Below are 24,482 nucleotides of genomic sequence, written 5' to 3'. Positions count from 1 at the left end.
TTGTTTGGCCATTTTTCTCTTCACCACGGGGATCGGTGCGGGTTGGTGAAAGCGGAGCACAGCATCGGGTCAGGTATTGCTCCCCGCCCCTGTCAGCCGTAGCCAGGAATCGAACTTAGGCCACCGGCTTCGTGGTAAGGCCAACCGCCGCACGGCAGCGAAGCACAGCGCTGGCAACGTGCACAACGCCAAGCGGCGCATTGCGAGCGACCACACGGGTGGCGTTGCTCGTATTTTGTGTCTGGTTAGCGGATTTCTCTTAAAGGGCTCTCGCAGTCACCGCGCTACCCGCCACCAATGTTACACGCTCGCCGGGCCCATCCGTCACCGCACATCTACCGTAGGCAGTGCGCGCGTACACGGCCACCCGACGCCCGACGCTAACTCCGTCTGGAATATGTACAATGCGGCAAATCACGAGGCATTAAACAAAAAAACCTGAGCCTACAATCTCTTTTTTTTGTGTTGTGTGTGAGTATAAATGTTTGGATCACACGAAATGCATTCAGATTGATCTGCCTTTAAAAAAAGGACCTTTAACCAGCTCTCTTCTCTGCAGGTTGGAAATTTAATTTGCTTCTATCATCCACTAACAGTGGGGGGTTTTGTTTAAGCATGACAGGTCATCGCAAAACATCATCAATTACGGCTTGACAGGCCCAGGGGATGAGAGGGGAGGGCCGTGGGAGGGAGACGTGGGAGGGAAGGGAGGGAGGGAGGAGAAGGAGGGAGAGTGGGGAGCACGGGGGGGTGGGGGGGATCGGGTAGATGGTCGTTGATTTGGTTGTTGGAAAGAAGGTGGGAGGGTGTGGGGGTGGTGGTGGTTCGTTCGGTCTGAAATGGCTGAGGTAGGGCACGGAATGTGAGAAGGGTTGAGAGGACACGGCAGCGGCGCGGGAGGGAACGGGGAGGAGGAGGAGGCGGCGGCGGCAGGGAGCGAGTAGTCATCTGTAAATAACTTCCCGCCCGCATCCTCCTTAAATTCGATCTGCGAAAGCCTTTGTGACACTGGTGACACCTCTTTACCCTCGAACAACGCCGTGGGGTTGAATGAGAGTGGCCCGTACGCACGGTCCGACCGGCCGGCCGGTCTGACCCGCACGTACCCACGGGCCGGCCGGCCTGCCCGGCTCGCCCTCTCGCAACGCAGCTGCACGGACATCCCCCGCTGTTACGTCGGCGATTTTTTTCTCGCCTAACACGCGGCGTGAAGGGATAATAATAATAATACTGCTGCTGCTGCTGCCACCGCCGCCGCTACTAACAGTCCATCATCGTTCCGGCGGGGAGGTCGAACAAGTCCCGGTGACGGCGCGGCGATGACGAACAGCGGCCGCGGGGACGTTTCGGCGCGTTCGCTCGCGGTCACGCGGCGAGGACAAATTTTTGGTGTTTGGTGAAAAAAAAACCTGATTCTGCACCAACGTCGGGGGCCAGGCTTGGATTTCAATTAATCACGGCGCGTCGTTAGACACATTGACGTCAGCAGCGTGCGGCCGAACAGATGCAAGGATTCATACGAACGCGTGGGCTGATTATATTTCCTGCGAGTTCAGCTTGGGGGAAGCGTTCGTATAGCAGTCGATAGGTCATGGCTGATGATGGCGACGATCATGTGAGAATTGACGATGCAGGATGGATCCGATGGTTAGCGCACTGCCCATTGAACCCGTTGGTCTGAGTTTGACATCAGTGGCGAGTGATAGCCGGATCAGTCCTGGCCACTCCTTCTCCCTTCACCAACCCACGCACCGGCCGCACTGGTGAAGTATGGTCAAACAACCGACATGGATGGCAAAGGGTTGTAAATTATCTTCATAAGTTAAAATATAATTGCGCAAAAGAAATTCAGCCATTTGTTAATCCACTCCCCACTGATGTTATCCTTGTTTATAGCACAGTTGCACGAACAAACGTGCCACTTTTCTTCTTGTAGACATTTATACAGCATATTATATTCGTATATATATGGGAATAGTTATATTTTTCAGAAAGATCGGTTTAAAGAAATTATACGTAATTATAATCTTGCACTCTACATGTGATAAGTGTCCACAATAAACTCACACCAACATTTCTGGCTCATGTACAAGTCCTACGTTTGTGTAATAGTCACGTAATGTAATCGAGTAAAGCACATTAGGCGTCAAGATTATTACACTGAAAAATGTAAATGCTTTGCACGAGTGTATTTATTGGTTAATATCCTTTGTCAAATCCCGTTACCCGCCTTGTGTTTTTTTAAAGCAATATATTTCACCGTTGACGTTACACAAACACGTGGCGTGTGATATCCATGGGTACAGTGCAGGCGTAGTGACACTTGCCCTCTTGCACGGACGTTTCACCTTTTGGGAGAGATCCATATAATACCTGCCTTACGACGATCCGCACGTAATAGGGCGAATTTGAATGCTGCCAACGGGGCATTTGACACTTGACACGGGGAGTCTCAGGAAAAGGATTCGCGCGTGTGAGATTCGTCCCTTTTGGGACTCATCAGCGTTTGCCGCTGCTGCGCTCTGGTTACGGAAAGGTTACCCTGGAGTACGTCAAGCGTGTGCGCGGCTTCCCTGTCTCCGTGCCTTAAAGGGACACTTGCTCAATGTCTCTGAGAGTTTATCCTGAAGTACTCTCTTTCCGGCTCATGCTAAAGTGCCGCGTCTATAGGGAGAACGTTTTCTCAGCCACTGCACATATGGATTGCCGATTTGAGGCCGGTGTGGTCAACCGGACCAGCAGACGTTTGTCTGTGTCACGCGAATATATATATTCTTTGAGCAATGGCGTGGGCTGCGGAAACTGAATATGCCCTCCCAATAGGGTGTCCGATCATCGTCATCAATATCAATAACAGCCACGATCAATCCACTGCTGGATGAAGGCCTCCTCAATCCACCACCATCTCTCACGCTCTTGTCGTGTAACGTAACAATCCATCTGGCACCCGTGCACGTGCGCGAGTTTATTTCATCGCTCCATCTCCACTGTGGAGGTCTCCTCGGCTGGGCTCCTCTCCTTCGGCTGCCACTCCGCCGTTAGTCTCGAGCGCCGGCGCTGTCACTCTCCCAGGACGCACCTCCGACGAGCACGGTTGGCTACGTACGGTGCGAAAGAAGTTCAACATAGTGCATCCATGCTTGAAGCGGCCGTCTAGATTTCGCCGCCCGTTTCTTTTTGACGTGATCCGTGGTGCCGTGGACTGGCGACGACGAGTCCTGAAGGAGTGCCAGAGTGGGCACCAAATTGCGTCGGTCCTCGGTGTTTGTAACACGACCAACCACCACCACCTCCGGCCTCCAAACTGAGACTCTTAACCCAAACATTTCACCCGACGACCACTGTGCGCGCGACTGCAAGGGAAGTCGGGAACCTTACACCCGACGTGGAGCAGCGCGCGCCTTCCCGCAAGACTCCTCTCTTTGTTCGCCCGAAACCCACCGGCCCAGCTCGTTCGTGCAATGAGACCCACTGCGCGGAAAGAAAACCCACATCGACAACGTACGACAATTAAATAGACACGCGCTCTCGCGTACACGTACGTACGTACGCAGCACCCCCCCCCCCCTCACCAACGTCCACGAGCGCATTACATGCCTACACGAGCCCTGCAGAAGACAATTATGTGCTACACATTCTTATTTTTGCATTTGAGAAAAAAGGCTCGTCCAATGAATAATGTAAAAATTAGCATAGCCCATCCAAAAATAACACAACGCAGAGGCACCGTGAATCATATCAGGCACGCGGCGAGTGAATTGCATGCCTCTCCTGCTGTTGTTTTTTTAATTTTGGTTGTTCATTTCGGGCGTATAATTTTTCCCGCCTGCGCGCGAACATGGTGGAACCCTTAGAGCGGATAATGAAATGCTTGTACGTGTTAATTAAGCCTTTCGGGTGATAATGCAAGCCTTTTTTTATTTCTTCTGCTTTTTGTTCCAAAAGGCGCTTCTTTGCTCGGGACAATTTCGCTCGGGTTAGGGCAGTAATTAGTTCATTGCACGTGGAGTTGCATGTGGCGATTAGCCATGAATGGGTGCGAGCGCGACGCTTGAGGGATTCTGGGCCCGGTAACCGCCACGACCACGGTTTTTGTTGTTGTTGTCAGCTCCAAAACATTTCTTATCATGTGCCACCACCACCAACATCACCACCGCCACCACCGCCACCACGGCCAACGCCACTGCCGTTCTCACGTGCTTTGGTTACGTTAGGATTTTTTTTTGTATTTCTCGCGAGGCTGTTAAAAAAAAAAATCTACGGAAATAATTGCTAGGTCCTCTCCTGACGTAGCCTGGTCGCTCATTACCGCAATCGCCCCTCAATTATGCCTGCAAATGAGCTCCGTGGGCCACGATCGCGCATAATGGCAGAGGACATTCAGAAAAACGGGGGGGGGGGGGGGCGCCAAAGAGGGAGGGGAGGAGGCGAGCCTCGAGCATCAACTTAACGGCAACTCTCAACATCTAGGAGCATCCCCCCCCCCCCGTCCGTCCACCTACACACCCACCCGCCTGCCCGTCTGCTCCCTTAATGCCCTGATCTCTCATTCGTCAACGCTTTGATAGGAGGAGAAGGGCCACTTAATTTGAAAAAAAAAAGTGCTTCAAGCAAGCCGGGCTAATGGGCACGGGGAGAGCGGTGTTTGTTTGCAAATCAAGCGCGTCGATGTTTTTTTTGGCCTGCGTCAAACAGCCTCGGACGTGTGGACGCGTTTGGTATAATTGACTCTGCGACTTCCCCGAGCTGTTTGCGAAATGTGTCGCGCGTTTTAAGTTCATATAAAAAAAGGGGGGAGGGGGGGGGGAAGACAATAAAGGAGTATGTATGTCTTATAACGGAGGCGATGCACTGTGTCTTCGGCAACGCTGAAATATCTCGCCCGCCGGAGCCCAGGAGATCAGAGCGTGCGCCGAGGAGCTGCGATAAGACGGCTCGATATGCGTCGTGGTAGAGATGCGTCGTGGTAGAGATGCTTCGTGGTAGAGATGCGTCGTGGTAGAGACGCGTCGTACTGCCAAGCTATCAACGCAACGTCTACTCAGCGCATTGATCAGATTTCACGCAGGGTGCGCTTCATCTGTGTGGGATTTCCCCTGGTCCGGTGATCAAGCCCTCTGTAAAAACTGAAATGTGAGCAATTTCTAAAGAATGTTGAGATTGATTTAGATGTAGTTTATGAATTAATTAATTTATAATAATTTTTAATTTAAATGTTGTTTAAAAAATATGAGAAATATCACGGGGCAGTACAACAAAGCCCATGTTTTTGTAATGTACTTCTATTAGACGTCTGTGCTCCCCTGCCTTTCGCCAACCCACACTGACCAGCGTGGTCAAGTTTGGTCAAACAATCCCTGTGACCCGCATGGTATGGGGAGGCCCTCAACCAGCAGTGGATTGGCAAACACGGCAATGCTGCACTTGTCATAGACAGACGTCTGAGTACCCACACTTTGCCCCACCACACGCGACCGGCCAGCCGTCGACCAACTGCGACGACCCCAGTTTGTACTTCGAGTTCAGAGGTCGGCAACCAAAATAACAAGAAGAGAAATTTTTTTTCGAATTCGGTAAAAAAAAAAATCAAGAGCTGTAACGCAACGTGAATATGAGACGGCGCTGATCCTTAATAAATAACGTCTCACGAAGCAGCAGTCCTTCAAGATCCGCAGTTTGTCGGGCCGTGTTCTCGGTGGGCAGAAGCAGTGGGGGGGGGGGGGGGAGGGCGGGGGGGTGTTAAGAAACTCGCCCCCATTCCTTCAACAGCCACGCCAGGAGTGTGAATCGAACCGGTGAGCTCTGGATTACCAGCCCCCAGTGCGCTATAACCGTTAAAGCGCGACAGCGTCTCCCACGAACGTGTTCACGCAGACCGTTCATCATTTTGTGCTATGTGTGCCTCGTGGTCGCTCGCCGGAGCGAGGGGTTTTAGTTTTCAGCGACTTAGAATGCGAGCGGCCAGGTGCGTGCACGCAGAGAGAGAGCGGGAGAGGTGCGACCAAGCTCTCGCCTCCTTTTGTATCGCGTCGGCCGTGTGTACATCTTCCCTTCTCATATTTCCTAAACAAAACCATGGCAACAACTTAGCAATATCCCTTAAAGGCTGGAAATGGCATGAATCGTTTCCCTTGGTTTTATCTTTTATTTAAGCTGTAGGCATCACCACGTTCCCAAGCCATTGCTATCAGTACTTCTCGCTTGCAGATCTTGGGGGCCGATAGCAGGGGCCGCGATGATAGATGCGTTTTATCACATCGGAGATTCCATTCTAAAACTCTGGGGTGGTTTCAGGGTTGAAGGGAGGGGGGGTGCGATGGAGGAGTGGGGGGCGGGCAGATTGGGGCTTTGCAGGGAGTGAGAGTGGTGGTGGTGGGGGGGCGAGGGTGGGAGGAGGAGGAGGAGGATGGGGTTGTGGTTGGAGGAAGAGGTTTGGGCAGGAGACAAAAGGTTACCTCAGGATTGGCACGCGACAGGGACACTCTATAACGTTGAGCCCGCTCCATTTCCACGATGGCCCACGGTATGTTGCGTGGCACGTCGTGGATTTCCGACTGACGCCACCTATCCCGGTGAACTCCGCTGAAATGGCTCAAGTCATTTAGCGGCGCACTGCGGGGATCGAGGAATGGGTGTGATGGTAAGCAGCGTTCACGGGTGAATTTAGCCGGAAAAAAATTCGAGATTTTCCCACATCCATGAAGATAACTGAGGGGCGGTGCGAGGCAAAGCAGTGGTAGTTGAGAGATTTATTTTTTCGGATATTTTGTGTTCTTTTGTCTTGGGCGGAGAATACAAATGTTTGAAAACATTATTGAAGGTTTTTATTTTTATTTTACTCAGTTTCTACCCATGGGAACTATTCATGTGCCAATTTACAAACCTGTTTCTCAGGAAACATATGTATGTTGAACTTATTTCGCACCATACGTGCCGAGGGACAACAAACCTAACACAAAAATATATAATTCGAATCCAGTATCCAACTGTTATCCATTATCTTTCTGGCCTCTCTATGTGCTATAAAGACGGACCATTGCCTAAAACGTGGCATATATTATATATATTTTTTTAAGGCCAACAGTGTTGCTGATGAATGTGTTGTTATTTGTGTTACTTGTGTCCGTCCACCACTGCCAATGCATTGTGACTAAATAATGTGTTCCATTGCAATAGTTAGGGCACGCGTGTTTTCGCTTGTCTACATCGCTTCATTGCTGGAGAATATCCAGAACAAGTTGAATCTCTGGTCTCGTGTGCAGTCGTCTGGGTCCTGTCCAGCTAAAAACATTACTACTCACTAGGGGAGTGCATGAATATTAAACCAGGCATAGAGAATAGAGTTATTCATCATAAAAACCAATCGCTTAATTGTACTTTATTTTTCTGCATCATTGGCCAAAGTCATGTTTTTATTCCATTTTTCCACGTGCTTTATTACAATGATTTTTCGAGTACCGGCGACTGTTATTCTTAGTTTCGACGGCGCTTATTTGTTTTGTAATATTTCCTGCGTGCTTTACACGTGTTATCGTCTGTAATAATCAGCTGCCAATAGCCAGGGCTAGCGCTGGGGCTCTTCGTGTTTTATTACGTGAAGCCGTCTTCATGCTACCGGTTGTACGCGAGTGTGGGACGTACTCCATGATGATCATCATCGTCGTCAGCTATGATCGTTCCAATGCTGGATGAAGGCTTTCCCAGACTGTCGCCATTTCTCATGGCTGTGCAAAGGAACAACCCACCTAACACCTGCACACGAGCCCAATTCTTCGCTCCATCTCTCCAGTGTACGTACGTAATCTCGACCACCAGCCATCATCTATCCGACGGAATGTCTTTTACCCCAGTGCACTTCCTTTTCCTAACTGTTAGAACAGTGTCTTCAACATGCGTTTGTTCTCCAATCCACGCGTTCCTCTTTCTGCCTCTCAATGCGAATGCACACATTGCCAATTGTTAGGCAATTGAAAGGGTCGGCCACCACATTGTGTAGTTTATCCCAGTCTGCGGACGGTGAGGTTCAACCACCCACTTGAGTATTCGACTGTCAGAGTCGTTAGCTTTTGGTGTTGTATGAAATGCAGGCACATTCGGAAGGGAAACAGATATAAAACAGAAAGCATTGGACCCATTTTTTTTGGGTTCAAATAGATGGATTAAATAACAACTGTGAGAAATGTCCTTGCTTTGAAGTCCGCCCCTCGGTTTGATAGTACACTGTATTCAATTACCGTAATGCAATGTTACGCAGATACTGGTAGTGACACGTGAGATAAAATCATCCAGTTGAATTATTTGTTTAATATCAATGGTCGCTTTGTCTTATATCACTATACAATGTCTCGTTAAAGTAACTCAATATCGGGCGGTATCACTGCAAGCTTCCACGTTATATTTCTTACGTTTGAGATTTCCATTTTTTTCCCTTGGCTCTCATCTTAATGCATTTTAACAAAGACCCCACAATTTTACTTTTTTCTATCACTGGATTTGTGAAGAGTCTAGAATGTTCCCCTGCTCCCCGTGCTGTTGACTCCCTGCCACTGATAAAGTTCAGGCTCAGGATACCTTGCATTTCTCCGCCGACGGCTGACTGCCTCTTTCTCTCAATAAAATAAATACACCCGCTGTTTCTAGACAGGTGTGGTTGCATTTAGACGCTGTATGCAGCCGAAAAGCGTTTTACTCGTATTCGTGCAAATGCACAATACATTGCTTGTTACAAAAAAAAACATGATTCCACTTTGTTTTGACCTTATGCGTATGGGTGTGTTTTGAACACACGTGTGTATGGGTGCAGGAGTGTATCTATATGTATGCGCGTGTGTGATTTTTTTTTTATTAAGATCAATAACAGATAGCCCAAGTGTTTTCTGACAGATATCAAACGTATTGACAGGTATCTGACACGCGGTTGTAAAATCCAACTCTGGCGATTAATATCTACTTAAATCCTATCATCGTACAAACTCCAATCCCATCAGGTTTTTTTTTTACTTACTAAAAAAAAATCATGAAAAAAAAAGTTCTTATGTAACAATGTCATTGCGGGGACAGGCTCTCCGACGAATTCTCCATCACGCGTTCATATGTTGACTTTGAACAGTGCGGTTTATGATCGCTCAGCACCCCGTGGCGCGATATGTACGGTGAACTAGTCTCGCGCCGCACGTAGCCAACCTTCCCCCCCCCCGCACCTCCGATGAGCGTGGCTGTCTACGTACGGTGCGAAAGAAGTTCAGCGTACAGTACGTACGTACGGCGCGGGTGCGCGGCGGCTTGAGCCAGAGCTGCGAGGCCACAGACGTCCTGCCCTCGATGGTCCCGGCACGGCTGCAGCCTGGCCCCGCTACAAGGGGAAACACATCCTGGCCAGACAGCTGACACCTAGTCACAAGCCCCAGGTCTCGGTGGAAATCTGCTGCGGCAGAAATAACAAAAAAAAAACAACACAATTTAGAATCGTCCCCACGCTCCCAACGAGTGTTGGGGGCCTCTCATCTGGCTCGGTCGTTCTGAGCCAGTGGCGGTAGGTACACATTCCTATGGTAGGAGCCCGTCTCTCCATGGGACTTGTTAGTTGGTGAAGAGCAGTCACTGGTGACTGATGCTTGTTTGGTTGATTCAGCCAAAGTGAGGATTTGAACTTGTGTTGCTCGTTTTTGAGGGTCCTGCTGTTTTATCTAGGGCTGCCAGGAAATCGTATTGTGAGATGTAAACCTACCTCTCGCCATGTGTATTACACATGTGAATCGTTTAGTCAAGGTCCCATATATCATTCAGACTTTGATACGTGATTTACAGCCCTTTGTCAATCCATTGCTGGGTTAAGGTCTCCCCACAACGCGTCAATTATGGCGATTGTTTGGCTGGTCAGTGTTGGTTGGTGAAAACGAGTGGCCCAGGACCAGATCTGATATTGTTCAGCACTTCTGTCAGCCATGTTAGGGAATTGAACCTCGGGTGCTCAGGTTCAGAGTGCAGTGTGTGTGTGTGTGTACTGCTGCATCACTGCTTCACCACAATGTGTTTAGTGCCCTGCAACGTTTCGTAAAGCCTCTTGAGATGCAGTTGCTTTTGGAAGCGGCGTAAATTTAAATTGGTATCGTTGTTGTGGCGTGTAAATAAATCTGTTTAGATGTGTGAGAATCCACCAAGGTGTGTAAGTCGGCTTGTAGTAGACTGCACCGTACATTGTCATAAAACTTCTGCAGCCAAATCTGTGCCTTTAAATGGAAAACATGTTTAGAGCGGCCTGCAAAATATTATGCTGAATTGTTGCTTCGGAGTCGAATTTATTATTACCAGCAAAACAACTGTCTCTATGGCGTTTCACATCTTGCATTAGATCTTTTTCGCTCTTACTGTTTAGTCTAGATGAGCACATGCGAACAATCAACTATTCTCCGCGGCATTTTGCGCGAGGATGTTATTTTTTAAAATGTGCGTGCATCAAACGAGTCTCCCCCCCCCTCTTTTTTTTTTAAACATTCCTTAATCCCCTCCGAACGAACGAGCGATCGAGCGAGCATTGGCGGCAAGCGCCCGTATGGGATTCCGGGATTCCTGCGCGGTCTTCCAGCGTCATAACGGCGCTTGCTCCCTCGCTCGTACTGGCCAGCCAGCCAGCCAGCTTGCACGCGTGTGTCATCACGGCCCGAGGGGGAGAGAGCCTCACACATGGCCCCCCGGAGTTCGTACCGCGTGAGACGTGAGACGGACGGTGGGTGGGGGGGGGCCCTTTCACAGAGGAGCAGAAAGAGCGGAGAGGGGATCGTTTGGCGGCGGGAGGGAGGGGGCGAGGCTGGTGGTGGCGTGGGACGGTGGGGGGGGGTAAGAGCGCGGGATTCTGGATTACATGACTGCACGCTGATGGCCGTTAGCCAGTGGGGTCCCATTCCAAACATCGTGGCGCAGACACAAAGTGACAGACGTCGAGCGGCTGGGAGAGACGGCAACGTTCCGTGGATTTGCGCAAATCCTCCCGCGAAAGAATCTCATCAACAGCCTCGTCATTAACACTGCCCCCGAACAGAAAAAACACAGCGGGGCTAATGTGCTGTGCAATGGCTCTTCTACAGACCAGAGAGAGGAGTGAAAGATCGACTTGTCGTATTTGGACAGCGCGCAATGCCACGCATGTCCACTTTCTTTAAAAGCTGAAATAACAACAAAATGCCACCGTTCTTAGACGTATGCAATCGATTTAAAGAGCCAAATGGTCTGTGAACACAGCCTCTATTTCAAGATGCGCTCAGAACATGAATGGTTGCATCGATGAATGAACAATTACAGTGGTTTGCATAGCTGTTAGAAAAATTATTACGCATTTCAGATTTAACATTTGAAATGTCCGCATCTCTGAATGTGTTACTTACCCAGAGCCAACGTGTGCGCACGTTTGTGTGCTTGATTGCGTTCGCGCGCTTGCGTGCGTAACAGGCACTCTCTAACAGCGCGTTCGTCCCGACAGTTTAAATGTAAAAATAAACGAGGCTGAAGTGGTCATCCTTGCCCTTGCGCGCACTTTGCGCGTGCGCTCGTGAGCGGCGCGCGTGTACGTACGGGTGCGTTCGTGTGTGCATCGCCGTATCCCCCCCCCCCCCGTGCCCCCTCGTGCGCGTGCTTCAATGCAAGCACGATGGCCGCCGCCCTCCCCCGAATCGTCGGCGCATTGTCCGCAACATTTACTTTCCCGCCACTCACGGTGGCGGTCTTCGTGTTCAATTGGCTGATACAAAATAGAGACGCGGCTCCTAAGCCACGCGGTAAATCGGGGGGCTCTGTAGTGTAGCGGCCGGAGCGGCCCCCGAAGCCTGCATTATTGTTCCCCACTCGCCACCCCCCCGCGATTGCTGCAGCCTACCATTTGTTTGATTGCCTGCGACGGTACAATTCAGCACTTTGGTGATACGATTTGCCACGAAGAAACACGCTCATCTCTCTCTCTCTCTGCTTAGCATTTTTCGCTGGTTAGTTCCACGTCACGTTCCGTTCTCGCGCGTATAACACGCGCCGCCGAATTAATTTCTATTTAGGTTTTACTCTTCAGCCTTGCGCTTTTACCTTGAGCGTTGATATATTTGTTATATTTCCCCTCTTCCCACTACAAACCCGTCTGCCCTTTATTGTATCGTTACAAGCGGCGGATGGCACCATTTGTGTAAATTAAGGAATGCTTGGCCTTTGCAGTGGTACAACTTGCCTGGGAGAATCTGGCATTAACATTTAGCAAATAAATCTTCTTGGGTGTCAGCTATTGGGGGAAATAAGGTTATCGCGGATGTTCCGTGCATTAAGACGGGCGACAGGCTTAGAGTGGCTAATGCGATTACAATTCCTTTATTATTTTTAATATGGAATCTCCGCCGTAGTATTATATTTCAAACCCGTCGCGTGGCAACGTGGTTTGTCAATGAATTTCCAATTCTGCGCCCACAAAGCCCCCCCCCCCAACCACTGCTACCCCCCCCCCCCCCGCCTTCCGAACGATGTCCACACTTTACGTAAGCAATGCGACTCCTGCGTTCTTTTAAAATAAATAACCGCTGCCACCGTCATAAAGCCGAAGGTCCTTCGGAGTGAAATACTGCATCAGACGCGCCACGGTGCTCGGGTACGCGGGGGCAGTAGGCGGGGATGGTACATGGGGATGGTACGTGGGGATGGAATATGGGGATGGTACATGGGGACGGTACATGGGGATGGTCGGCAGGAACGGTACGTGGGGATGGTACATGGGGATGGTACGTGGGGATGGAACATGGGGACGGTACGTGGGGACGGTACGTGGGGATGGTACATGGGGATGGTACGTGGGGACGGTACGTGGGGATGGTACGTGGGGACGGTACGTGGGGACGGTACGTGGGGACGGTACGTGGGGACGGTACGTGGGGACGGTACGTGGGGATGGTACATGGGGATGGTACGTGGGGATGGTCGGCAGGGACGGTACGTGGTTGGTTGCCGGCGTCGAGTGCCAAAACAAAGGCGTGGAAGCCGAGAGGGCATGCGAGGGCGGCGATCGGTTGGAGGGGCACGAGAGGGAAGTGGCTGTAGAAACCCAGAGGCGTTTTCTGATCCCCGCCTCCGCCGAGTCTCGCCCTCGTGATAACAGCAACAGCGTCGCGCCACGGCCCAAGCTGAGACGGGGTCACTTTGTCCAGACGTCCGTGTTTATTGACTCGTTTGCTGCCCCCTCAAAGGGGGATTTCTAGACAGCGCAAGGCGCGGCTGCGATCACGGGAGATCGGTCCTCCCATCATGCCTTGCTTGTCACGCGCGTAACTTCGATAAACCGCGTGTGTAATGCACGCTGCCTTGTTTGTGGCCACCAAATCAAAAGAGTAAATATAGATTTTAAACAATAGCAGGACATTGAGACGACCGTATATGATCTCATCCTTGTTGGCAATCATCAGTTCGATATAGCCAACATTGCCTACTGCCACCTTACGCCTCAAGGGCTTGACGTGGGAAAGCCGTCCCTGATCACTGCTGGGACAGTTTGCCACTGACTAGGTTACAATCAACCAAATCTGACACTCTCTGTACATGGTGGACAAAAAGTCACCAGCTTGCACGCACTTTTGTGTCTGACTGGTTTATCATGGTTTACAGAAAGTACGACTACGTAGTTTTTCACGGTTGTGGTGTACAAAGACGGTTACCGCATCACGAGCTTTGAGATGTGCTTCTGCGGCCGTCTGGAATGCTCCTCCTTCCGATATAAGGACCTCACTGGAGCTATGCACTTTTGAATGTAGATTGAAAACTCCGATTATCACGGTTGGCTACGTACGGTGCTAAAGAAGTTCAACATATATAAAACATACGCACAACTCTCCGACGCGTTTTCAATTTCTACCGCGTGCCGTTCGGCACGATGCCCCAACCTTTCGCCGGGAGCTTCATCGATCCCAAAAGAAGAGGCTCTCAGCTCGTGGAGCGTGAAGTCAGACACAGTTCCGAGCTACAGACAGGCGGTTTCAACCCGGATACACCGGCGATCAGCTGCAGCGCATTTGACGGAGCTAAGCAGTGAGGAATAAGAGTGGATTTAATTTGTAAAGCAACAGGGAGAGCAAAAGCTTTTTTTGCAAAGTAAACAGCATCTGCAGGGGAAACTCTGTGTCGTGGAAAAAAAAGCATCGAAATACAAGACTGTCGTGTACTTTTGCTGTATAATTGCAGAGGGGCACTGAGTAGGGTAGAAAAAAAGGTGATGAGGAAATGTAATGGAAAACTTTCAATCTGCAGTTTAAATTAAAAAATAGTGTTAGAACCACTGCAGAATACGGTGATGAAACTGGCCTGAATGTACGTCAGATGTGTGTATATTTTAGGTCAGACAAACAAAAAACGACAGCTTTGAAAGTATGATTGTTCCACGAGAACACTACATTGTAATTGAGGCAATAATTACTGTAATAAAATTGCTATCCTCAATTGTGGAGATAGTTTCGACGAGTTGTAGATTTTCCCAACGAAACCATCCTTCCCTTGTGACCAGTTAGCGACGCTGTAAAGTTAAATAAATCTAATTAAAAATAAGATAAGAGCAAAATGCCCTTTGCTAAGTGTGTGCGTTTCAACAATGGGGTGTGATGAAATTTGTAAAAAAAAAATGATAAGAAGCGATAATATGCAATGAAAATGAAAATTAATGCAAAGGCAGCTCGTTTTAATTATTTCCAACAGCGGAAATCACAGAGCTGTCATCACCTTCTTGGGCTAATCTTTGTGACGATTAAAAAAGAGTGTGATGAAATAATAAATAAATTCCCCCCCCCCTCTTTTTTTGCACCGCTGAAAATTTCAATAGCTGCGCACAGAAACGTGCGTTATGCATCGCTCGGTAATTAATTCCGCGGGCTAATGGGATGTCTCGTGTATACTCCCCGACCCTTGTTCCTTTTTTTTTGTTGTTGTGTTACATTTTCCAGCACCCGTACCCGTCAGAAGAACAAAAGAAACAACTTGCGCAGGACACCGGATTGACCATATTACAAGTCAACAACTGGTGAGTGCCGCGTGCTTCATCAGTGGCGCCCCCCGCAACACTTTCCAAACGTCAAAATCCCCGGATTTTCCCGAGGCTTATTCTTACGCCTCTGCGTCTGTCCGTTGGGATGTGCCGCTACTGCCGCCGCTGCTACCGCGGCGGCGTGTGTCGGATGGGGCTGGAGAAGGCGTGCGTTCCTTTGTGCCAAGTTCAGAATTGCGGTGGCGGCGGCGTCGTTTCCATTGTGGGCGAGCGAGGGGTTAAGGCGCGATAGCAAACTACCGACGTGAAAAACTGCACAGACCGTGTGGTCTCACGGAGCCATCATTGTGTGTGTGGCTAATGTAGTTTTTTTTTTTTCACGTGAAATTCATGCCTCTGATTATAAGCACCAGTCTTTGGCTTTTGCTAGTTATCTCGATTCATTACAGAAAAGAGGTTCCTATCTGGTCTGTGCAGGCGGACAATGCCTCAGGGATTTGTCCAAAGCTTTATCCCGCGCTTAGCAAGTCACCGGACAGCATTTTTTTTCTCTCTCTCTCTCTCTCGCTCGCTCGCTCGCTCCTCTTTCTTTGTAAAAAGCTTCTCTCTTGCTTTTTTGCTTTAAAGTTTCTTGGTAAGCATGTTGGACGCTTGTGGTTCCGATGACAACTTAGCACAATGGGCTTCACTTGTGCAGTTAAATTTAACGTCAAGGCGTTGTGTCATCGTCGTTTTGTAATAATTACGATTTCTTAATAATCACGTGTCAGCAGAAGTGGCGCGTGATGCTCTTGGGTGTGTACTCAGCCCTCGGCTTTCTTTAGCTCACTTCTTACATTGTGCTTACAAAGCCTGCTGCTAATGTAAGCATCCCAGCCATGGTGTATGATGGAGTGGACTTCTATTGCTTGAGCGCAATGTGACCAAAATCCACTCTGAAAAGGACTCCACTTCACTAGCACCTGAAAATCAATTGCAGGGTCATGTTCAGAGAGACTAACGACACAAATTTGAAAGTAATCAGAGTAAAAGAACATTTCACAGCATGGATATAAGTAAGCACATTTGGTGTTTTATCCACACTTATGGCACAAACACTATTTGGAATGCAAGGGATAAGTTAACTACGAAATACGTATTTAATAAGCTTTGTTAGTGAGAAACTATTAATGGTAAATAATAACATTTTGAATGATAATATAATTTACAGCCCTTTGTCAATCTAATGCTGGATGAAAGCCTCTCCACACTGTGCAAGACATGGGGGTTATTTGACCATACTTCACCACACTGGTCAGTGCAGGTTGGTCAAAGGGGGAGCGGGGCCCAGAGTCGTTTCAGATGTCACTGACCACTGACGTTCGCTGTGGCCACGAATAATTAATAATGTAACCATGTTCATAGCACAGAGTGTAAACTGCTAAACCACCACCACCCTCAACAAATATTACACCCACCGAATTTATATTACCAAACCTTTGAATTCGTCGGTGGTCTAAAGATCACACTGAGGTTTGATAACGCATTTTGTTCAGCGATGGGACCTCAAACGACCCATATGTGTGTTTTATTGCTTTAAAACGTAGCGTCAAGTTGTACGTGATGGGCATGTACACACCAGAACCAGTTTTTTCGAAGGCCCTCTAGCGCATTGACCTGTAATTCAATTCTGCACTCAGAGCTGCGCAGGAATCCTGAGTTGGTGGTTGCCAGTGATTTTAAAACAACCTTCAGGTATGCTAAATGCACAGGGCCCTCCTCTGACCCCCGTCACCCCGAAAATGCGCTCGCAAAATCCTCCTCGGGGTCAGAATTACAGTAGTGCTCTGCCCTTGCATGAAGGAGTTGTGGGCTTAAGGCTAAGAGCGTCAAAGTATTCCCCCCCCTTCGCTTCAACATTTTCTCTGCCGTGCATCAGATAGAAAATGTGTCGAAAAAAAAATTAAAGAATGTCCCTTTTTTTTCGTTAGCATCACGCACGCACGCATACACATTTTGAGATATGTAAAACTCACGAAATGTGTTTACTCCTGAATGTTACACCGTCAGTAGTGCTGTTTAGTTGTCGCCCACTTGGTGTTTTGGGCCTTTGTTCACCAATTATGATTTTTTTTTACGTCAATCCACTGATGTGCTGGACTAAGGTACCCCCCCCACCCCATGCCACATCAGTCATAGGAGTCGTTTTATCCATACGTCACCACGCTGTTCAACGCAGGATGGAGCAGTGGAGGTGGGTGCGGATGGGGGCAGAGGATGGGCAAGACTTCTTCAGTCCGGGACTTAGCTCAACTCAGACTTCTACGAGTACCTGGTGCGGTGTGTAAACCTCAGCAGTGGGGCGGAGGGGGGGGGTACAAGGGTGGGCGGGGCGTGTTGCTGGCCATAGCACCACCTCGTGCACCGTGACCGCCTCAATAGCACGAGAGGCTACGCGCCTTGCGATTGGCTACGTACGGCGCGAAAGAAGTCCAACATGCATGCATGCATACAATAGGCGCTCGCGACCTGCACTTGCCTTGCACACGGTATCTCTTTGGGTCTGCCAGAGGTGGAGAAGTGAACGTGAAAGTCTGCAGATGTGACCGCCTGTGTACGACTTACCCCGCGTGTGCAAAATTGCCAGGCGTGCAGAGCGCGACTTAGTGCCAGCGGGCCCACGGTGTCATCAAATTAATAATTAAAGTCTTACCGGTTTTTTTCTTCTTTTTTAAGACCAACCAACTCACTTTAGGGTAAGTGAATTGATTTTTCAGGCATGTTTTGTTAAAGCCGTATGAATATGCACGTTCAGTAAAGTATACGGTACATATAGCAGCAGTTGCTTGCAATGCATTGTCCCAGTCACGGCTAACATCCGTGGCAAGTGATAATCCGAACTAGACTTGACCTCTCTTCCTTCACCAACCCACAGCAACCAGTGTGGGGAAGTATGGTCAAACAGCCCCATGGCCAGTAAGGCGACGGGGGAGGCCTACATTGTGCAGTGGATTGACCAACCGGCTGAAGATTATGAGTGTTATGATTTACATGAATACAGAGAGAACATTCATTTTTGAGCATACGTCTCTTTGTCAAGGGAAAACGAGGTTACAAAGGCAACTGCAGAAAAAATTTAAATAAAAAAACTGCACATCATTTACAATTAAAACCAAGTTTTAATTAAAAACTGAACTCAAACAATTAAGAGAGGCAGAAAACGTAACGCGACTCTGATGAATGTGTGGAGGTGAAACGGACTCATCTCACCGAGTTCGGAGTGCAGCATGCCAGCCACTACTGCGCCACCACTTCCACCATCCAGAATAATATCCTAGAAAAAAAACACGTACGTAAATTGTGACGCACGGGTTGAACTCATGAATTAAGGATCAGCATCTTTATTTAGACTGGAGGAATCCGATGAGCCGTAAAGCTTTTTTTCACAGTTGTCCTGTAGCCGGTGGGTCGGCAAGTTACAATAACAACGAAACTACATCAGAGCAAAATATAGAAAAGGTAAGGAATTTGCTTTAAAATAAATATTAAACACACGAAGTACAAATTGCACAACTACGTAAATTCCTGTCGAGACCTTAAGAATGGATGAATTGAAGCATCGTCACACCGCAAGTGTTTAGGAAATGCGTAACAATAGGGATGGTGACGCGACGATTAGGCAATGTTTGCCTAATTATTTCAGTGCCTTGCCAATTCAAATTTGGCAGAAGTGTACATTTATTAGTGCAGCCTACAACCTTAATTCGGTGGATTTACCTGTAAGGCGAGCACACCTGTAAATTCAAAACACACCCATTATGACACGTTCGCTCCCCATGCATGGACACGCACACACGTGCACACACACGCATGTGCGTGTCTGTGCATGGGGAGCGGTCGTGCAGCGGTTAGCGCTCTACGCTACGAACCCGCCGGCCCGAGTTCGATTCCCGCTCGTGGCCAGCACCAATTACGATTATCTGAACCGGTCGTGGGCATCCATTAGGTCTACTCAGCCTGAAATGAATACCTGGTGCGGTGTGTAAACATTAGCATTGGGGAGACAAAGTCGGCCGGGCGTGCTTCTGGCCATCCAACCTCTCGTGTGCTGTGCCGGCCTTCATAGGTGCCCGCTAACAGCACTTGCCCCAAAAACCTGTCAGGCTATACAGGGGATCTTTATCTGTGTCTCTGTGCTCTTTAAAAGCACACATTTTATAGGAGTCTCTGAACAAAAAAAAGCTCTCGATTCCTTTTCTCACAGCAACATGCCCCTGGACAGCAACGTTCAACATTTTACGCTATTCAAGTTCAAAAGGAACACATTTATAGTAAAAAATATTTAAAAAGTGTGTGGGGGGGGGGGTTATCAAACTGAAACGATTTGGACCCAGAGAAATGTACAGATCACACCTGGATTGCAAAGGCACATTTATCAGCCGTTTGTTTGAAAAGTTCGTAAGCTGTGGGCTGCAGTGCATGTCTGATGGGGATGATAAGGTGGGTTTTTTTTGGGTGATACGGGCTAGGTGTGTTAATCCAGATAGGCTTGGTGAGGAGCTGAAAATCACCTGCCCATCAAACCATGAAATTTATATAAGAGCGATACCATCAGTAAACATGCATTATATGCATTTTTTGGCTGTGAAAAAGGGTCTCGCGTACTTTAGGAAGTCTTAAGAAATTGATCTTAAACTAACAAGCGGTGTTAAAGTAGTACTCCACTCAAGTTCATCTTTCACATTGCCACGTCTCTCTTCCATATTATTACATACGATTGGTTAGACACTGAGCAGAAGGATAAATAATATCCGTCATGCAATTTTAATGCGACGCGAAGATCGAATTAACGTCCCCCATTAGTGATAAAAATCCGAATTAGCGAATTGTAAACACACGTGTATTGCCTTTGATTATGTAATATAAAATTACCCATTTCGGAGTGGCGTATTAAATTTTTAATCGACGCAAAGCATCGCCGTGCATTGATCGCCAGGCCTTCCCGAAGAAGCGCGCGCGTGAGGATTAATATGATCGTAAAGGTGAAGATGTCAAGGTGGTAAAGGTGAGGCCTGGTATTGTCAGCTCACACCACTGCTGTGAGAAGGGCCTCCACTAGATGGAGCTCCAGAGAGCCCCCCTTGACTAGACGAAGGTAGTTGGCCTACTCTTCCACACATAAGAGGTTGGATTATACTTTTTTGTACAAACATCACAAAAGCTGCGCCTGTTTCCCAACGATCGAACATCGTTTACACACACGTACACAAATTAGGGTTTTAAAGTTAAGGTTTTCAATGGAATTTCTGCGCTAAGATAGAGGTGAAGGATAGGTGGGCTTTAGGCACACGGAGACAGTGTGGGCAGTTGCGAAAACTTGGGTGTGGGAGGCGTTTTTTTTTTCGGTGTTGAAAGTTTGCACAACGCCAGCAGTTTTTTTCTCTCTCTTCCCGCTCTCAGAATTATTTTTTTTGAACTTGAGTCAATCGTGTGTGGTTTTAGGGCGGGGGGTCTCCCCAGCGCCGCAAGGCAAGAGAGAGAGACACACACACATCTTACCAACCGGCCGACCCGCATTCTCGCCCATCGAGGCAAGTTCAGTTCCGCCGCAGGCCACAGGCATCGGGCGAGGCGCAAGGGGGAGGGAGCGAGCGAGCGAGGGAGGGAGGGAGCAAGCGAGGTTCCTCTTGATGGGATTGAGAGCACGTCGGCAGAGACGGACAAGACAGGCGGGCAGACAGACAGACAGACAAAACACTCGCCGAGTGGGGAAAGACTTGGCTGGAAGGCAAAATTCAGAGACTGCCCGCATCCAGACGCCCACAATTTGCCCGCGTTGTTAAGACGATCGAGTCATTCCATATCGTACACGTCCTTGCATCATTTTTTTTCGGCTCTCATTTGATTGCAATTCAGCGCAAGCTTTTATTTGCTGTTGCGTCTAAGCGTCGCTGCATCTCGAGACGTCTGAGACGTTGCCAGATATGCGCATCATCGGGGTGGGATATAGTCATATATATGGAGACACACGCTCGCTATATATGTTCAGGTGCTAATTTCATTCACCCGGCACACCACGTCCAGTATGTCCCGAGCTATGACTGTGGCTACTGCCTGCTTATTTACGCCAGTCTGCGAGGATGCGCACAAAACATATTGCTGAGATTGTAATCCATGCATGTACATTTTCACTTTTTGTAATGATATTTTTGCCCATTTACCTAATAGTACAAATGCATATCCTGTCAGACAGACACACGGGTAGACAGACTCGAGATAGAGAAAGAGCTAAAGGTAAACAACAACAAAAAGAAACGGACAGAATAAAAAGAAAACCAGATTTGAAGCTTTCGTGACTGCAAGGATTCATATGCTTAGGTTTTTTTCGGTAAAGTCACTTAGGTAAAAAATTGTTTTAATAAAAGTTAAATAAAAAATAAAATAAAAATCACGACGCACTGAAATGAATACATCACAGTAATGGTGGCTTAAAGGAGCGCTGTGCTGCAATGCTAAGAACCGAGCCCGGGGCAGAATCCTGACCCCCGGCGACCACGTGACGGGGCCGGCAAGCGAGCGCACGCCGCTCCCCGGCGCACCTGGCAGCGAGGTGGCCACGCAGCACCTGCCTGGGAACGCCTCCAGCCCTGGGCAGCCCCGCGTGCGCGCTCGCTCGCTCTGTTTACCAGCCTCCCCCCTCGCCTTTTGTCTTCTTCACTAATCCCATCGCGCATACCTATACGCCCAGGATCATGGGGATTTTTTTGGGGGGGTTTAATTTTTTTTTTACAGAAGAGAATTTTTTTTTCTCTGTTCTTGTTTAATACGTGTCTTATTGCTTTAGTGTATTCATTTGTGTGCGTGTGTTTTTTTTCTTCCAAATTTGTTACATTTGTCGTTAATGTTTTGGGCGCATTTTCGGGTCGTACCCACGTATTTTGTGATGAAGAGGATAGCTCCCGACATGTGGAGTGATCAGATTTTTGTTAAAAAACTAAAGATTTTAATTTTACCAGTTAAAGCCCCACCGAGCTACGTAGTTTCTTTTTTCATTAACGCCCTTGCCCCACAAATGATAGCTCAACGAAGTGGCTTATCACGTCATAATTTATAGCAGCACAGATTTCGAGTTTAAATCTCGGATGGGGATTGACTCTGCATATTGTGTGCCTCCTTGGGTTGACAGATGAGTGCCTTTTAGTGCAAAGTCAACAGCTGTTGTTCTGTAGAGAGACTGGCCTCTGTCATAGAAATGGGGAATTTCCACCACTGACTCAGGGCCAAGGATGGAGATGAGCGCTGTCAAATGCTTTCTAGAGGAGCAAGAACTTTTAACTTATTTTTTTTTTATTAACACGGTCCTCAAATTAAACTTTGTAACAAAAAAAGTTGGATTTAATTTGCCTTGAAATAATAGCTTTTATCTGCACACACTGCAGTGGAATCTAATTTGTTTCGTTATTATAAACCATAAAAGTAGAAACACAGCTTAGAACTCCCATATAGGTTTATTTTCCCAACGCTGGCCTGCTATCTTTTTCAAGTCTGACTGTCTCTGCCCTTGGAATATTTATGGTAATTCACATCCCTTCATCAGTCCACTGCTGGATGAAGGCTTCCACGCACAATACTGGGCACCGAGGTGGCGGGATGTTAACTACCTCGCCTGGTATACAGGAGGTTGTGGGTTCGATCCCGACCTTGGCGCCTATATATTTGGAGTTTGCGTGTCTTTCTCCCCATGGTCACGTGGATTTTTCTCCGGGTCCTCCGGTTTTTCCCTCCACGTTTAGAATCAACATCACGTGTTCACAGCATTTGGCTGCTGCTATACATTTCCACGTGCTAAGCCACTTCGTTGAGCTATGAATGAGTGGCCACGTCACTGCTGAGATAGAGCTATATAGCTCACAGAGCCTTACCTGGTAAAAATAAATAATAGTTTTAGTTTAGTTTTGACCGTACTCTACCGCGCTGGTCATTGCGTGTTGGTGAAGAAGGGGAAGGGCGAGGGGAGGAAAGAGCTTCACATGTTAAGACATGTCCAAGTAGATATTAGTAGCTGTTCAAATCAAGCACGCTGAGCATTGGCATGGGTTTTCGAATAGCCCTGGAGAAAGAGTGCCTTGGTGGAGTGCATTGGCGCACCCAGATACATATTTCCGAGGAAAGGAAAATAGTTTCCACCCTAATACAAAGTGACACAAGATTGCGTATGAAGTCAGTTTTCACGATATCGTATTAGATTGTTGTATCGCGGTAGTGCGGGTTATGGCGGTGGCTCTGGGAAGACCTTCGTCCAGCAGTGGATTGACCGTGGCTGACGCACGAGCCTGCGTGCGAGTATCAGCGCCACGACCGCGTGGTCCACACGGCACTCGGTGGGGGTGGGGGGCGCTTATGCTTCTCTAACAGGGTGAACGATGGGGCCTGCGCTCGGAATCTGGCATTCCGGCGTTGCATGATCGTTGCACGCTGCGGAGAAACGCTGGGTCAGTCCGTGCGCAATCCCTCCGCTCTGTCGTCATGCACAGGGGTCTGCGGTGTTCCGAAAGAAGCGTGATCGTCCACCCACAAACGCGACGTGCGTACGATGCACGTGACGGCCGCATGCCGCTCATCGTACGTGAAATCCCAGTCCTTTTGCCGAGTGTCACGGCGCAGCAGACTGGGTTGCGATTTCCTTCCAGAAACCTCTGCCCAGAATGTCGCCAATCTTGTCAGATCCCAGAAGCTGAGCAGTGTTGAGCCTGGAAACGGCATTGGATGGGCGACGAGTGTGCACGAACAGGTCATTACGGGGCTTGCATGGTGGGCGGCAGAGTAACAGTGCAGCAAAGATGCATTGTTGTACTCTACTATGCTTCAGCGTCCTATGCTCTCCACCTTTACCAACCCGCACAGCAATATGGACAAATATCACACCCCTCCCCCACCTTCCACCGTGACTGACATGGCATAGCGGTGTCTTCATCCAGCAGTGGATCAACTAATGGGCCCAATTCATGATAAATTTCACAAGTGCAGAGAAAGTGGATTGACACAGTGGGCAGGAACGCTAGTATTATTATTCCCATCATTGCGTTTAGGCTTTGCGTTTTTTACACATAGAGCCTCGGCACGGGGTTCTTTAACGAAACAATGTTAATAAAAAGAAATAACTCTGAGAAGGCACTGAGAGGCCTCCTTCAGAATACAGTCGCCGCCCATGAAGGCGGTAGCAGGAGATCGCTTTTGAACTTTGATCCGTCCGGCTAGCATGAGACCCACTCGCCTGCAAAAAAACGAAGCGGTGGGGGGGGGGAGGGGGTGGAATATGAACAAAAGAACCATCATCCCTGCAGATATCAGAGCCTCTTGCTCGTTTAGATCAAAGTGGCACGTTCTGCTTGGCGTGCCGTTAACTCGTAGCCCAAGGTGCAAGAGATAGGGAGGCATTTTCCAGGCAGCGTGGTGATAAACGGCCCAGCGGTGGTGGGGAGGCTGAGTGGCCCGGGCGAGGAAAGCACCA

At 48.6% G+C, this 24,482-nt stretch overlaps 1 protein-coding gene across 4 annotated transcripts in view; it reads left to right on the top strand.

The window, feature by feature from the left end:
• LOC144727448 (homeobox protein Meis1-like) overlaps window positions 1-24,482 on the top strand; it is a 141,705-nt gene that overhangs the window by 90,614 nt on the left and 26,609 nt on the right. For all 4 annotated transcript variants that reach the window (XM_078606284.1, XM_078606285.1, XM_078606283.1 and 1 more), the window contains exon 9: window positions 14,952-15,028. In XM_078606284.1, the coding sequence (XP_078462410.1) occupies window positions 14,952-15,028 (77 nt within the window). The remainder of the gene's footprint in view (window positions 1-14,951; window positions 15,029-24,482) is intronic.

Source organism: Lampetra planeri, chromosome 25 (genome assembly GCF_965212315.1).
Source record: "Lampetra planeri chromosome 25, kcLamPlan1.2.h2, whole genome shotgun sequence".
Taxonomy (NCBI): domain Eukaryota; kingdom Metazoa; phylum Chordata; class Hyperoartia; order Petromyzontiformes; family Petromyzontidae; genus Lampetra; species Lampetra planeri.
Note: the sequence above shows the minus strand (reverse complement) of the source record. Positions and strands in the feature narration are given on the sequence as shown.